Source organism: Liolophura sinensis, chromosome 9 (genome assembly GCF_032854445.1).
Source record: "Liolophura sinensis isolate JHLJ2023 chromosome 9, CUHK_Ljap_v2, whole genome shotgun sequence".
Classification (NCBI taxonomy): domain Eukaryota; kingdom Metazoa; phylum Mollusca; class Polyplacophora; order Chitonida; family Chitonidae; genus Liolophura; species Liolophura sinensis.
Window position 1 is genome coordinate 14389102 of NC_088303.1, and position 17629 is coordinate 14406730.

Genomic DNA, 17629 nt, shown 5'->3' on the forward strand with positions numbered 1-17629 from the left:
CTAACCTTTCAGTGCTGAGCGCCACCCATTTACAGGGCCAATCAGTCATGTTTCCTTGCTCTAACTTCTCCGTGCTGAGCGCCACGCAGTCACAGGGCCAATCAGTCCCGTTTCCTCACTTTAACCTCTCAGTGCTCTAACCTCTCAGTGCTCAGCGCCACCCAGTCACAGGGCCAATCAGTCATGTTTCCTCGCTCTAATCTCTCAGTGCTCTAACCTCTCAGTGCTCTCACCTCTCAGTGCTCTCACCTCTCAGGCAGCAACAAGTTGATTATTAGGATACAGAACTATTAACACACATACAAGTAGGATACAGAACTATTAACACACACAGTTAGGATACAGAACTATTAACACGCACACAAGTAGGATACAGAACTATTAACACGCACACAAGTACGATACAGAACTATTAACACGCACACAAGTAGGATACAGAACTATAAACACACACACAAGTAGGATAAGTACTATTAACACACACACAAGCACTAATTAATGCATAAGTTTAGAGGATGTTTTGGGTAACTCAATACAATAAACTCATCTTTTGAGGATAATTTCAATACCGGTTCACATTAAAATACACTGATTTCCTCTCGTGTGCTGTACAACAACATTACAGCACACAGGGACATCAATGAAACCGGAATTCCTCTATTCACATTGACAGGTAAGCGAACAAAACTCTTTGATCACATATTTCATTGCATTTATTTTATTAAATTTTGCATTTAATGAGCACATAGTTCCATGTACCAGTCTATTTTGGTACATGTAACAATAATTTTCTCCGACTTTGAAAATCTGTCAGTGACTGGCTTAGTAACTTGACACAGTGTGACTTTTTACGCTTCAATTAGCACCCTATTTTTCACCCTATTTTATAAGGCCTTCACGCTTCGAGGCTAATCACACAAATTTATTTAACATTCACTGTGTGAACAGACTATTAGAAGTAGACTCACCCCACTCATTCTAAATGTGAAAACCGTATACAAAAATACTGGTGTTAATGTTTCCTTTAATCATGAAATTTGTGTCCCCTAGATTTTGAACATGTTGAAGGCAGGAACACTGACTAGCCAGTTTACAACTATATATAAAACAATATGTACATGTATACATCAATAAGTAAGAGATATTTAGATCACTTAAGCAATTAACAGAGGTAAAATAGTTACATGTACTTCATTATGTACATTTATATACTTACACTAGGCGACACGTTAGTACATGATTTAGATCGCCACAACTGTCCCATGCATACATGCACACAAATGTACATGTATTTCACATGATTCGTAACCTGTATATACTGATAAATCAATGTGTATCAGAACTGCTTTATTTAGTTCCTTTCACACACTAACGGATAAACAATGAATTTATATCTTCCTATTTGCGTTCAGTAAATCAGACACTTTTAATACACAATTCTCTTTGTAGTGAATTGTGCCACCTGTTCTTACTCAGGTGTCTACTGATTGACATCACTACCGTTTCTTTCACTGGAAACTTTTAGATATTTCTAATAATCACAACCAAATAAGTCATCAGTACATTCTTACAGACACAACTGTTCATAACAACTTACTACAAAAACATCATTCAAAATCATTTTTTTTACGAACCTCCAATAAGAATACTGCAGAGAAGCACAAAAAGTAAATTTCAACAGAGGAGATATGTTTGGTTACAAAGGAAAATATTGCAACAATAATCAAATGAAAACATGTTACAAATGGTTTAGCCTTTCACAAAAATGTGTTTCTCCGTCTTAAAAAAAGTAATTAAATTAAAAATGTGCAAAAAAAAATGTAACTTTATCGTAACTTACTACAGACACATATCCAAGCAAATAATCATGCATACCTAGTTCTTCACATTATAATCAGTTTTAATACACATATTGCCACAAAATGGCTGAAATATTGCCATAATCATACATTCTTTCATTCCTTAATATACACATATATTACAACAAATTATAAAACAGAAATGTCAGGAGAAGATCAACTTTAATACTCCAGGTAATATCGATTGTGGCAGGAGTGACTCAGCAGTTCTCGGACACGTCCTAGAGATGATACATTTCCTGAATAGATAAGGTATCGCTCGACCTTCAGGCACTGCAGGTAAAGGTCATACACTCATTCCAAATTCCTGATTTAATCTATCAAGATCAGCTTTCTCACACACATCATACAAGTCTGATCGGCCTAGTAATGATATCGCCATACGCATTGTGCTCCAGATATTGTTTGACATGGCTGAGCGCTCATCTTTGGGGCCTTTACTCTCGCGCTGCATGTTTAGTGCTGCCAGGAAATGTTCAACAGCCTCCCTGACAAAAAAGCCAAAACAAACAACCAAAATTTAGAAAGGACATTGAAACCTGAAAACAGGATATCTGCACGTTATAAACTAGACAAGCTGTGCATGAAGAAAAAAAACACAGACAAGGAAAGGAAAACAGAAAAATCCTGCAAATATTTCATTCTTGATAATTTCTCATTTGACAGTGTGTTGTTGAACTAATAAATTATGATTCATCGAGAAGAGATTCATATCTTTAGCACTTACAAAGAGGCAGAGAAGAACAATAAAGCCATTAATGCTGCAATCTCCAAACTTCAGAAGATCAACAAATAAAGAGAACTAAAGAGACAACTTTGTTGACATATGTAAAAGACTTTTGTCTTGTCTTACCTGTGGGCACCTAGGTTTATACATGCAATGCCCAGGTTGTACCGAGATCGGATGAAGCCTGGGGAGATTTCCAGAGCATTGTGATAGGCATCCACAGCCTCCTCACTGCGGTTCCCATTGGCTAAGGTCGCACCCAGTCTGTTCCACAATAGAGCATCCTGCAAAGCACAATAATAGTCTGTTGTTATGTGCACAACTGCTGTCAGCTTCTAAATTTAGCTTGCCACTGTTTACATATGCTAGGTTCAGGGCCTGCTGTCTGCCTCTACCTTAGAATGTTCCAGAATACGCTCAGTTCGGTGCCTGTTTGTTTACATCAACTGTTCAGGAATTTTCTTATTCTAGACAATTCCACCAGGCTATATAAGACCTATGAAAGCAGGTCAAAGGAAGAGAACGGAGAATTATTGAGAGTTTTGGATGCTTTCGCTGTGTATTACTTTAGTAGGCCTTTTGTGCTGAATTTTGGTGTCTTTATAGCCTCTGGCTTTGTTATATCCTATCTCCACCGAGCACTTGTTCAGTCTGAACATGTATGTTTAATTTGTGCTCTTGTATACACAGTGCTTATTAGTACACGGACCCTGTCTGTGGAATTTTGTGTATGTCTAGTCATACACTCAGTTATACTGTGGATTTTCCCTCTTGTGAATTTGCCTCTGAGCATTTATGCCTGTGTGGTATATATTGTGGAATATATGCGTCCGTTTGGACTTGACACCGTGGCACATGTAAGTACTTTAGTATTTGTATAGATACTGCTATCCTTTCTTGTTAAATTTAAGTACTTTAGTATTTGTATAAGTCTTATTATCTGTTCTTGTTAAAGCTAATAAATTGTTGTAAAATAAAATCTGCTGGTTTTGGTTACTTTTTTGTGCAGCTAAACTGTTGTGTATTTCGAACAAGCCATCTCTTTATAATACAGACAGTTTGGGTCGTAACACTTTACTTAGTACTGCTTACAAAAACTTACGGTATTAGTTACTCATCTCTGTCTTGTTTTACACATGTTAAATTGCAGGCTGATCTACACTCATCTTCACAAAACATGATAACCATATAGGCTGAATGCCATGTGATGATAATCAATGCATTTATAAATTTATTTGATTGTTGTTTAACGCCGCAATCAAGAATTGTTCAACTATATGATGGCAGAAAATAATTTTGATGGTAAGACCAGATTGCCCAGGGTGAACCACCAACATTTGGCAAATTACTGATAAACTTTCTCACGCAATGTATGTATGCTTGATGTTGAACGTGGTACTAACCAATTTTTCAGTCATATGATGACGAGACGTCATTATATGCATGCACATATAGTATGTCTTCTTGTGGCGAGGAGAGTGCTAACCCCCCAGTGCTAAGCGCCATGCGAGGCAGCAATAAGTACCATTTTTGAAGTCTTTGGTATGGCCCGACCCAGGTTTGAACATGAGCTCTCCCTACTTCGAGACGGATGCTTCAACCATTAGGGCACCAAAACAGTCTTCTTCAGATGTTATGTACAGATATGCACACTATCTTAGGGCAAGACAAGTGGTCTTCAACCAATGCTCGACTATTCACACAAGCATCTTTGACCCCTTATTGTCACAAAGGCCCAACAAACAGTTTTCCTGTCCATGGCCGGGTTTGAACCCACATCCTAATGCGTCCTAGCAAATGAAACACAAGCATCCATAAACACTTAGCTCACTCCCTCAATTCTAATAGGTCTCAAATGATTTTAACACGAGCTTTAAGCAGGAAAAATAACAAACATTGTCCCACCAAGCATCTCACCTTAGGTCTGATCTGAAGGGCAGCTGTGAAACAGTCTACAGCCTTGTCATACTCCCCACTCAGGTTAAACAGCACTCCCAGGCCACTCTGAAACACACAAGTACAGCAATAAGCTACAGTCTCATCTTTTATTACCAGTATCTAACAACACCAGGGGAGTCTCGAACTTGAACTCTTTTCTTGCTTAAGGTACAGAAAGACCTATTGTACCATGTGGCCTGTCAAAAATCTTAAGCAACCAGTTTTGATTACATTTACTGTAAAATGGGTGTCTGAAAAAATTCACAAAAAGTTACACAGAGCAGACAAAAAACGAAGAAAAGCTGAGCCCTTGTGAATTGAAGTACATGGCGATTGGAGCAGTGAGGGTTGTTTGTGCCTCTGGGACACGGTTAGACAGGTAATCGGTAAATTAAGTTACAAATTAAAATTGAAAATGTTTTTGACAAGTGACAATATACAGTTGGACTTTTTGGTATTTAATATCGATTTAAAAAAGATGTTTGATCTCAAAACTCCCCTACTGGTGCTTCCACAGATAATGTTACAAAGATCAGAAAGGTTACTAACATCATTAAAACTCTGAAGTCATCTAAAAAATTCAAACTTACATTGCCCAAGTGGTCTGTTTAGACCACTAGGCTCTGTCCAATGAAATTGAGGTTCAAATCTTGTCCATGCTCGTTCTATTGCATTCTAACATTAGCACATTGTAAAGTTTACTTATTTCTGATTAAATCTGGAAACTGAGAGATAATTCCCTTCCAAAGTTTCTCTTATTCACTGGTCTTACCTGAACATCTGGATCAATATTATCTGGAGATAGCCTGGCCGCTTGTAAATACAATTCCTGGACAGCCATCATCTGAGAGCTAGAACAAAGTATGTCATATTCTGTAATATCTTTACATGTTCATCACTGTTGGTGTCTCTAGTGATGAGAGCATCAAGGTTTATGTGTCTCTTGCTGAACTATTCAGCCAAAGTATTAGTCCTAACATTTTCAATCAAAAGGCTAAGGTTACCCGATCCTAATTGGTGTTTTATGCCATGCTCAAGAACATTTCACATATGACGGAAGCAGGCCTTATGGTGGGAGAAAACTGAGCAGAGCCTGGGGGAAACCTATGACCATCCGCAGGTTCCTGGCAGACCTTTTCACTTATGGCTGAAGAGGAAGCCAGCATAAGCTGGACTTGAACTCACAGTGACCGCCTTGGTGACAGCCTCCTGTGTCATTGTGTATTGCTGGCACGCTAACCACCTGGATCCCCAAGAATTTTGTAATTTACCGTTTTAAATATGCATATAATGATTCAACATCCCCCTCATATAACTGTGCTCTGCATGTATGCAAAATCTGAGTTCAGTACATGCATTAGGTTTTGTGAGACTAACAGTTTGTTTAACATTGTTTTCCCTGTTATTTTGATGCCTATGCCTATGTTCAGGGTACAGGCAAGCTAAAAAGTGAATAATTTTCATAACAACTTTAAAAAATATGAGGAGACAATGGGTTGCTAAGTCATGTCAATCACAAGGTGAGAGTAAGTTGAGCCACATGAGTCACCAGTGGGTGTTCGAGGACACATCAATCACGTCAAAAACCGGGGTGAGGGTAAGGTGGGTTGTGTCACATGAGTCACTAGTGGGTGTATGAGAACACATCAATCACGTCAAAAACCGGGATGAGGGTAAGGTGGGTTGTGTCACATGAGTCACCTGTGGATGTATGAGGAGACAACAGTGATGCCAGTCACCAGGTGAGGGTAAGGTGTGTCGTGTCACATGACTCACCTGTGGATGTACGAGGAGACATGAGTCATGTCCGTCACCAGGTGAGAGTAAGGTGAGTTGTGTCACATGATTCACCTGTGGATGTATGAGGAGACAACAGTGATGCCAGTCACCAGGTGAGGGTAAGGTGTGTCGTGTCACATGACTCACCTGTGCATGTATGAAGACACAACAGGCTAGTTGTTCTCATCTGTCATGTCAGTCAACAGGTGAGGGTAACGTGGGTTGTGTCACATGACTCACCTGTGCATGTATGAAGACACAACAGGCTGCTTGTCTTCATCTGTCATGTCAGTCACCAAGTGAGAGTAAGGTGGGTTGTGCCGAAGCCATGTTTTAAGGGCATGGCAAGCCTGTGGCTGAAGTGACTCATTTGTATAGCTGACAGCTAGTCCCATCCAGGCTGTGAGGTTATCTGGGGAAAGCTTAACACACCTGTAACGATGACGACAACCATGGATATCACCCTAGTGTATATTGGCAAGCTACATGTATATGTATGTACCTAAATAAAAGATAATACATATTGATAAAATGTTACTTACAACAATGGCTTTACATGTAGCAATCAAAGTAGTAGAGGCATCTTAAATGGAAAAGACAGCTCATTCTAGGCATTATTAGGGAAGAGCATATTATTTGCTGTTTGTCTTCATGCGACCAAAACTGAAGTAACATTCTGTTTTTGAAATAATAACCCATGTATACTTGAGCCTGTTATTTTGTGTTTTTGCATCCAACCCATTTAATTAACCTAGAACATTAGAGAGATCACGTCTATCTGTGAAAACTACTGACAATGGCTGCTCTCACAACCTTCCATACACAGAATTTGACACTGATTGTTCGTGATTGTAAACATTGTCCTTATTCTACGTGAGAATATTTTTGACTCAGGCATGGTTGCCTGCATCATTGTCTTTTCCTTTAAAAAACAGGCTTTACAACCAATAAATTGTTGTGTATTTTCAAATCCCATTATCATATAAATGATTCAGTGTGAATAAGAAATATGTGATATTCACTCCTGAGAAAAAACACCTGAGACTGATAAGTACTTATAAGTTATTTAATCTGATGTTGTGGGGATCAGCTAGTGACCATAAATCCTGTTATCTTATAATCTTCTTTCACCAAACAGAAAGTTACAGTACAACTTTAAATCAATTCCAAATGTCCATCAGTTTCATTTGAAATGATCAGTATCCACCTGTTAATTCATAAATGCTTTGCGAGCGGTGTGTCAAAATTCCACTCAGACCTCAGACCTAATTTGAAGGTCTCCTTCACAAAATATTATACACATGTAACAGAAAGACAACAATATAACCATAGTGCACTGTTTGCTCTGGTGTTTAGAAAATGTTTCCTTTCATCTGTAGAATACATTAACTTTGATAACTTTTCATTTTTAGTGTTAAAGTAATACATGAAGGGTTGTCATAATGGAAGACAATTCTTACCGTTTGAGGGCTGCAATAGCCGCTGGTTCTTGTTCATTCTCAGCCTGAGAAGTTCCTAAATACTGCCAGGCCTAAAGAACAAATGATATGGTTCGCTTATTAGTTTTAAGTACATGTAAACTGTGATATTGTCGTAATGGAGTTACCCAAATTAATTAATTCACATAATTTGTCTTTATGTATTTACATGTACATCATTTGGTGCTTAACCCCATACTCAAGAATGTTTCAATTATATGATGGCAATCAAGTTCAGGTTGGAGAAGCCCACCTCTCTTCACCAGGTACCCGATAAATCTTGACTAAAACCACACACTAAGGAAAACTCCTTTTCTATGGCTGATACTCTTGGCATAGATGAAATATACGTAAGTTGCGAGACACATTAGGATGACATGCCCAGATAATGTGAAATCAGGCATGGTCGATTCAAAGGTAACATCAAGTGGCATGTACAATATAGAAACTTAATTTAGTATGATAAGATCAATTTGGAGCTACATTTTGGCATGGGTTTGGGTGTCAGGTATAGAAAAAATAATTACATTCCATTGGTAGTTCAACATGAATACTACCCTGTTAAAATATAGGAAAGCAGCCTTACAGTGGAGTAATGTTACACCATGTTGCACTGATATCTTACTCCATATATAATGACACACCTTGAAATTGCAATTAATTCCTCCTGATATTTAATGAAAATGGAAAAGTATTTATGTCCTCACAGAATCCTACCTCCACATGATTCTCATCTTTCTGTACAGCTGCCTCAAAACAGAGTACAGCATTAGGAATGTCCCCTATTGCCAGTCTGTCCACACCCTCCTGGAATGGATTCTCATGATCTTTTAATGGATTATCTTCCTCAAACTTGTACTCCTACATCAGGAAAAGAAATATGTCAGAAGTCGTACCACTGGTGCATCTTTTTTATACAAACGTGCCAGGAAAACAATGCAAACATATTCAGTAAATGACACAAAACTGCCCAAAAAGTATATTTTTAGAGGCAAATTAATGTCACAAAATATCAATTTTTGTCCTGAAACGTTTATTTTTCTGGCATGACATTATCCAACCTTCAAAAACACTTAGATTAAGAGAGCTCTCAGAATCAGGCAAAATGTACAATTTAGACTGGCCGAATGGGCAAATGTTTATGTCATTTACCATAGATGCATGTAGAACATATTTTTCATCAATTCACATTCACCTCTTCAATACTGTATTGTATTGTATTGTATTGTAACAGTCCTGATACTTGGATATATGTACTGATATAAGTCATCCCATTTGTTACCATGCTATAGACACAAGACAATTAGCAGCCAGCAAGCTAGCCAGAACTTGATTTATCCCTTTACAATTAATACCAAATTCCAATTAGTACCAAGATCTCAAGTCTTAATGTACTAACTTATCGGACTGTTGTTGAATTAACAGGATTACACCTGCACCTCAGTGGTTGTGAGAAACATAATGATCTACTCTAAATGATCTAAAATTTTGCCGACAAAAGTGCATTTTTAGCGGCAAATAAATGTCGCAAAATATTCTTTTTGGTGCTCAAACTTATGATTTTCCAGTAGAATATCATTCAATGTTCCAAGAAAATCTCAATACACCTTTCTAAACTCAACAAAACTCTCACAATCAGGAAAAATGTATAAGTCAGTCATGAACAATATTTATGGTCATTTAGGGTAATTTACGATGTTAGACATGACTATGGACTTTTCGAAACTTCAGGCCACACGACCATCATAAAATGATGAAGAATGTACATGACAATGATCTGTTGATCATCTGCTGAAAGGTCATGGTATAACCTGTGTGTGACAGGAACAGATACCTGATACGGATCCTGAGTCTGCTCAAATTCTGTTAGCCAGGGGTGCCCTGAGTCCTGAGATCTGAAGCAAAAAGTATACTTACTAGTGGTTCAGGATTTACCCATTTGTGTGAGTACATGTAGATCTTCCCACGTTTTCCAGATAATTTATTGTCCTGCTGATGGATGATCAAACATTCCCAAATCTTTATCGAATCAAGTCATACGAGCCAACATTCTTGCAGCTAATAATGACAGGCTCTTAAATCACTAATGACCACTATGTTACATACTGGTCGACCTGTCCCCAGGTATCCTTTAAGCGGCTCCAAAACTCTTCATCTGTGATGGGTTCTCCTACTTTGGCCTGTTGTTTGACAAATTCCTCCTCCCAACGATCAACCAATGTTTTAGACTGATCAAAAAGGGAAAGAATATTACATGTAATAGTATCTTTCATCTGTGAGACGACGACATAATCATTACAGGAACAGCCTAACAAAATTAGGTACTCGGGGGCTCGTTCTACAAAGTTTCCATGACCCATCAATGCGATCGCTGTGTGTCCATCTCATGCTGGCTTCCTCTCCAACCATACGTGGGAAAGTCTGCAGCAAACTGCGGATGGTCGTGGGTTTCCCACGAGCTCTGTTTGGTTTCCTAACACCATAATGCTGCCGCCGTCATATAAGTGAAATATTCTTGAGCACATGTAAAACACCAATGAAATAAATAAATAAACAACAAATAACAAAACTAATAACAAAGAGATAAGTCTACACAACAAATGCACTTGACACAGCATTGTGGCAGCTTTGAACAACAGGCCCCTGGGTTGGTTTCATGAACTTGCATGCCAAATATATCTTGGAGAATGGCGACAACATGGTAAATGTGCTTGATACAGCCTAATTGTGAGAGCTGTGTAGAATGGGCCCCAGAGGAATATACTTCACTTCACCTCAGGCTTGGCATTTTTGAAGAAACGCATTTTCAGATTGATTCAACCACCTTAATACAGGGCTGCTTACGACTTTTTTGTGAAGTTTGATTAATTTTTAATCCGAAAAACTTAATGGTGGGAAAAACTTGAAAACTACAAAAAGTTCAGATGAAAGAGTGCAAAGAGTTAGTTGTACATGTGGTCTCCAATATTTTTACCATTTTATTCTTCAAAGAGAAAAAGATAAACGAAAATAATTTTCATATGGGGGGTATTTGGGACCACCTCTTGGTACATATTTTGTGTAATAATGCTATTACATAATGCTATTTATGATAAGGTTACATGTAATTATGACATTATTATTTTGCTTGTTATTAACATGTGATAAGACAAAAAAAAAAATCTTGGTTGTCACCTCTTTCTCAAACTCCTGCACCCACTGATCAGCAGTTGATTTCTCTATGACTTCATTATCTTTAATAGTCAGCTCTCCATCTCCTATCCTCTTAACAAATTTAAGAAACTGAAAAACAAAAACATCACAACTATTTGATTTTTTTCTGTCTGATGGGCATTCAGCTTCTCATCCCACATTTATTCACATAGCAGGCACGGCAAAGGAACACATTTTATGCAAACCTATTGCTAGTACATCGAAACATATTTGTAACTTATGTACGCTAGTGCATTTAGTTTTCATGCAAAAGGATGTAAAATACCCTCACATTACAAGAAGCCTTGCAAAACAATCTAGCTGCTGCCCTAGGCCAATTTACAGAAAGTTGAAATTTCAACATATTTTGTTTTATGATTGGTCCAAAGTAAGCTCTAAAATAATAGTTTATATTTTGACATACATCTGAAATTGCTTTGTACAATGAGCTTGTGAACATAACATTTAAAAACCACAACACCAGTCATTGATTTATTTATTTACTTGATCAATGTTTTATGCCGTACTCAAGAATGTTTGACTTATCCCATTATGGTGGGGGGAAACCAGGCAGAACCCGGAAGAAACCCACAACCATCTGCAGGTTGCTGGCAGGCCTTCCCACATACAACCGGAGATGAAGCCAGCATGTGCTAGACTTGAACTCACAGTGAGAGCATTAGAAAGAGGCTCCTGTGTCATTGCGCCATGCTGGCATGCTAAACCCTTGGTCACGAAGGCCCATTAGTCATTGAAGTCATAGAAATGTTAATGATGTACATGATTCCACTTCAGGTAAATTGTATCATGCAACAGAGTCCACCCAAAATGTCTGCAATCATTATTCCACTGGGAGTTTCAATCGATTTTTAAATTTCCAATTGACAGTAAACAAATTATACGCATGTAGCTTATGTCCTAAGCTTCCCAAATAGTTTATAAAAATAAAACTGTGTAAAAATTTTTCTCTAAACCAAAGTTTTATTTTCACTGAAGTGGTTTCATGTTTATAAATTGACTCCATGTACTACCATATTACAATCACACTTTTCTCTCTCCTTCTCATAATAACTCACCTCAGAATTATTAAATTTTGGATTATCTATGGTGCCCAGGAGTTCGTTTGCTGTTTTTGCCAACTCATCCTCTTCCCCCTTATATTCCTCCACCCATTTGGGATTGTTGAACTGTGTTTCATATTCATCCGTCCTGGAATAATACAAATCAGTTAGATGTCTTATACACACCCATAGCCTCATTATTCAGAGGCTAAATTCCCATTGGTTTGCAGGGACTAAAATTCAGATTTGCCTTTCAACAATAAACTTACAAGCCAGCTTCTTATACATTCTTCAGATTTACGATGCTTGTTGAACAGTAACAGAGTAGTGTACATCTTACATTTCTATTTTTCTAATGCCCCTGTTTACAAGTACATGTGCAATGTCAAATACTGTAAGCAGATTCCCTGCATTTCATTAATGTCATCATCATCAGGTCAATTACCATGTCTTTGGTTCTGTGATTGCCAAGTAATCTTGTGCCCATCTCACATCATCATTCCGCACTGGTACATTTCCCCTTTCATGGACTAACTCTGATGCCCATTGGTCACTTGATCTGCCTGGCTCCTCTCCAACAAATTCTTCTGCCCAATTAGCTGCCTGCGCCATGTCGGCGATACCTGGGGCTAAAAGTTATAACAAACATACGGATTTATCAACACATTTATGAAGTGTATCCACACTGCGTAGTCACATATGACTGAAAAAACTACATTTATCGACTTGATTGGTGTACAAAGCGGACAAAATATTAGATGATGGCCAGGTTTAAGGGTTGAGGAATCTGTAACAGTGTAAATCACTCACCTTTGTACCTGACAAGCCTCTTGATCTGATTTTAAAGTTGAAACAGTGAGAGCTGGATTCAAACACGTGACCTCCATGGGCAATGGCCTGACAGTCACAGCAAGCCAGACATTTAAACATCTGAGCCAGTGCGGCCAAGCAAGTGCTTTCGTCCTACCTTAAGGCTCACCTTTTTTCAGACAGTTACAACACTGATGAAAACAGCTTCACAGTATGACATCACTATACTCACAATATTACAAAACAGCAAGCCTAAAAATGGGTGTCCAACATTTTTTGAGATTACACCTGTGGTAAGACCCATATTTGTCCATGTTATAGAATATCAGACCAACAATATTCTGGTGGAGTGTTGTATAGCTTTTGTAAATTATGAGGAGTTTTTAAAAATGTCAGGAACCAATTTTCAGGTTTGCCAAAGTCATTCATTCATAATAGTACACCAAAAATGTAATAGTACAAAAGCCTTTAAATGGCAAATGTGCAAGCTACATTAACAGACCTCTCTGAGGTACATATCTCTGCTCTGCTTCCTCTATCTCCCTCATCTCCTGGAGCAAACTGCCCATGTGGAAGGTCTGAGGCGCAGCGTGGATCTGTTGGGTGGACAAAAACTCATCCACCAGCTGCCAGGTAAAATCAAAAGGGAAACTTTTGAATAAGTTGTGATATTCCACAGAAGAAAAAACAACAGCATTCTTCGACATTTGAAAGCTTTCTTTCTTCAGCATTACAATATACATGTTTATACAGTAGTTTAGTCTTTAGTCCTCCCACAAATAAAAGACTTCCTTTAACATCCATTTTCAAACACTATTTTGTTCTATCATAGAAAAGTGAATAGTTGTTTCATTTCAAGCAAGGTACTGTAGCCTCTTTCATCATGGGGGAGTCATTTCCTAAATACGAAGAGCCATTTTTAAGAGACTTGTCAGTTACACATAATTTGTATGAAGCATGTTCTATCCTGGAGGGGCAAATTAATTAGTATAATATATATGGTAAAGCATACCTCAGCTTCTGATGCCTCCCCAAATGGTTTTGCAGTCTGAAACAAAACAATACAGTGACACAGAAATACCTTTAAAAACTATACTAATAGTCATAAACAATTTGAAAAACCTAATCAATTTGATTTTAAGGAAGAGATAATCACCTACAATTTTGCCCCCAAATAGAGCACTGAAATTTATATTTATCCAGTACAATACCATCCTGCCATTGAAAAAAACAGGCAAAATATGCACCTTAGTGAAGGGCAAAATTTTCGTTCATTTACATAAGTCAAAGTTTTCACCAATTTCTTTTCACGCAGATAATATGACAGCTATTTGTTTGTGTCACGGGTGTTTTAAACAATACTCATGATTAGGGTTCAAAGGCAAAAACTGTCTTACTGGGCCATGAGCTCTTGGGGTGGCATACTGAATTCCTTCCTGTAAAATAATGAGACAGAAAATATAAAAGAAACAACAGAGGAACTGAAGCACAAGAGGAAAGCATGTCTGAAATTAATGCTATTTTCCCAACTGTTGAAATAAAAAAGCGAATGTGGTTTGTATGTTTCAGGTTGATAAACATTCACATTTTACCAATTTTAACATCTGAAAAGATGTAATTTAAGTGCTTTAATTTTTTAGACCTTTTATCTTTTTTTTTTTAACAGCACTGTCATGTTCAAACGCTTGAAAATCCAGTTGATTTAACACTGGTAATTACCAAGATATCTCAATACGCCAGTCTAAACATGCAATAAAAATTCTCAACAATTGATGTCTTTATTTCCTTTTGGTGGAAGAATTAATATATGGGAGCATCCTAAGCTTGTGTGTACATCTGGTTTGTGCTTTACATCATACTATTACAGAAGCACAGGTTGAAAAAATGTGAGAGCTTGAACAAAGGCGTGGCACTTTGCCAAGCACATGTGAAAGCTGAATTTGATCACAGTACACTGTTTCTTAGCACAACTCATTAAACTGCTCTGCTAGAGTCTACCAATGGATAAATTTGTAATACTTAAGAATTTTTCACTAATACAATTATGTCTAGAGAATAGGGTGAACAACGTTATAGGTAAACATTCCCACATGTGATATACATCATACTGATGACAAGCAGTTTCCTGTAAACTGTATGTAAGGACACACTAATGATCCTCATAAAACATTTTTTCTTCGACCAAGGCCACCAAGACCAAGGGAAACTTGGGAATCTTTTTAAGTTCTCATTCCAAGAATGGAAATGATTCCACCATTCACTGACTAACTGTTTGAAAAGCTAGCACCTTAACTACAGGAAGGCTGGACAATGAACCCCTCCAAGGTGGTGGATAAACTAACCTGTCTTAATGCTCTGTCGTGGGTGAAATGAGTGGTGAGTTTCATCAGAGCATTTGATCCCCCACAGTCCCGATCCACCAGATCCCGCATGGCCATCTTTAAGACAATACACTGGATGCCACAGTGATGGAAAAGCACAGATGGAACACTGAAAGTAAGAAGTGGAGATGAACTAATTCGTGAATGTATGTTTTTGATCCATATGACAGAGGACAAATAATAAGGAGGATGAAACCAGGCAAAACTGATGAGTAGTCAAGGCATTATCGGACACTGCAATGGTCATCCAACAAAAAGGACCTGGAATTCAATACATAATACAGTGTACACTTGGTAAGTTAAGTCGTTGTTGTTTCACAGATCATTTCTGCATGCCTGTAAACCAGGAGAAAGTCTAACTCCAAAAGCTGAAACCATAGTTGTCAGTCTATAATTTGGTCATTATATTTGTTTTATCATCAGAGAAGTATGTAAAATATGGATGTACTTTTTGTATTACTTATTGTACACACGTATTAATGAAGGTGTGCATTTGCTTCAGGACAGAAATAAACACTAACTCAGAACAGTTCAAGGATTAAATTTAGATTTCGAAGAAAACAGACTTACGAGACATTATTCCAAATAAACCTCACAATTTAAATGTAGTAAAATAAATGTAGGTCTAAGTACTGAAACATAAAGTCAAATATTCCATCACAATTTACTTACACTCTTACAACACTCTTACAACTACATGTAGTCTTACATACTTTCTCCCTCGCCTCGATATTTGGTGTGACATGCACTGCTTGGCAAAAATCTGGTCTACCTGTGTTGTCAACAGACACTAATTCGATTTACAAATTTTATATGAGGCCAAACGCTATGAAAGTACAGACATCATAACACACTATTCAGAAACAGGATGTGGTCACTGTTACGTGTTGGTTTTCGTTTTAACATGCCGCAATAATTTTGGAGGCCAGCTGGAGCCTCTTTCACAAAGCGATAGTACGCCAAGTAGACTGTAATTACCATGTTAAAAAGATATGTTGCCATGGTAGTTAAACACAAATTAGCCAACGATCCCTTTGTGCAAGGGGCCTCTTACTCCTAAGGTGAAATTGTAGTGCCCATATTTACATGTATGCAGGTCTGTACTTTTGCAGGAGATAAATGAATGTAAAGCCAGGAACACACTGGCCTTTTTCCCTAGTGAGGATGAACTTCTTCACTGGTGAAACCTTTACATGTGACCTTGTCAATCATATGACCCAAACAAAGTGTCACAGGACAAAACATTTCCATGTTGTTTGATTGGTCTTGCTACTTTTGCCATTTCTGCATACGGCACTTTGACCAGTGTTTTCAGGTGAGCGAGAGTGGGATAGTTTGGTCCAAGTGACTCACAGCGTTGATGTGGTGAACATAAAATTAGAGAGCGGGTTTCCTAATGAATCTGTTCCACACCGAGTACAGTAGTAGCGACAGCCAAGTTAATTTGTAAGATGGGGTGGCAAACTTCAGCTTTGCACCACATAACGTTTATGGCGGTGGTACCTACATTTCAATACGCAGGTTAGAGACATGACATTACGACAACAGTGTTATAAAACGTCGTCGCTTTACGACACAGTAGGGCCAATCTGGTAATTTAAACATGGGGTGGTATATAGAATATACAGCACTAATTAAAAAGGATTACACTGATCTTCTGAATCATGTTCTTGGATGGATTTGGGTTCCCAATATTGCAAAAATAATGATGTTATCCCGGTACTTTGATCAAAACGCGATCAGTGCCATATTATCAGACAGGCAGGTAGCCCTACCGTGCCGTAAAGTGGCGATGTCATCTTGCAATGGGATGTCACTGTGTTGTCATAATGACATAACTCGAAAACTGCGTATTACATTAGCTCAGTAACCATCGGAGCAGTTGCAGCTAGTGGCATGTATGTATATTTCGCAAAATGCACAATACACAACATTTCTAAATCCCAGCAGGCTAAAAGTACAGAGCCAATTTACGATCATTCATCTCATTTGTTACATAAAATACTGCTGCTTTGACACCAAGTTACATGAACACACAGTTATGTGTTACACTCAACTTAAAAAAAGTTACCCACGATAATGCTGGCCGCCATCGTATAAGTGAAATAATCTTGAGTACGACGTGAAACACCAATCAAATAAATAAATAAATACATAAGTTAAAAAAAGTTGGTGTGAACCTGAGAACAACATACGATATGACTAAATGACAACATTCCACAGTTATGTTTTCTTAGTTTCCTGTACATATTGGGCATTTTGTCCATTTAGAGATTTCTTACCACAGATCAGCTCACGGCTTGCCCAAAAACCACAGAAAACTTTCAATATCCAAGTTTACCATCTTTACCGAACTTCTGACATAGGGCGACCATTCGGAACACTTTCAACTTCCGGTGGCCTT

General features: G+C 37.9%; 1 protein-coding gene across 1 annotated transcript; it reads right to left on the minus strand.

Annotated features, from left to right (window-relative positions):
- Window positions 1–703: 703 nt before the first annotated feature.
- On the minus strand, window positions 704–17614 carry LOC135474716 (peroxisomal targeting signal 1 receptor-like). Its single transcript, XM_064754280.1, has 17 exons — window positions 17508–17614; window positions 15187–15334; window positions 14242–14280; window positions 13857–13892; window positions 13347–13470; window positions 12480–12663; window positions 12050–12182; window positions 10956–11063; window positions 9888–10009; window positions 9616–9676; window positions 8499–8642; window positions 7764–7834; window positions 6544–6735; window positions 5297–5375; window positions 4504–4590; window positions 2713–2870; window positions 704–2347 (listed from the first exon to the last, which is right to left on the minus strand). Exons 2-17 carry the CDS (start codon window positions 15280–15282, stop codon window positions 2146–2148), a joined length of 1836 nt encoding a protein of 611 aa, XP_064610350.1. The 5' UTR covers window positions 15283–15334; window positions 17508–17614; the 3' UTR covers window positions 704–2145.
- Between the last annotated feature and the right edge of the window lie 15 nt (window positions 17615–17629).

Excerpts from the sequence above, each read along its gene's own strand:
- LOC135474716 (XM_064754280.1), bottom strand. The coding sequence starts at position 15,282 with ATGGCCATGCGGGATCTGGTGGATCGGGACTGTGGGGGATCAAATGCT. Across the intron at positions 6,736-7,763 it reads GCTATTGCAGCCCTCAAACG|GTGTGTTAAGCTTTCCCCAG; the intron begins GTAAGAATTGTC and ends TCATCGTTACAG. Across the intron at positions 2,348-2,712 it reads ATAAACCTAGGTGCCCACAG|GGAGGCTGTTGAACATTTCC; the intron begins GTAAGACAAGAC and ends CTTTTTTGTCAG.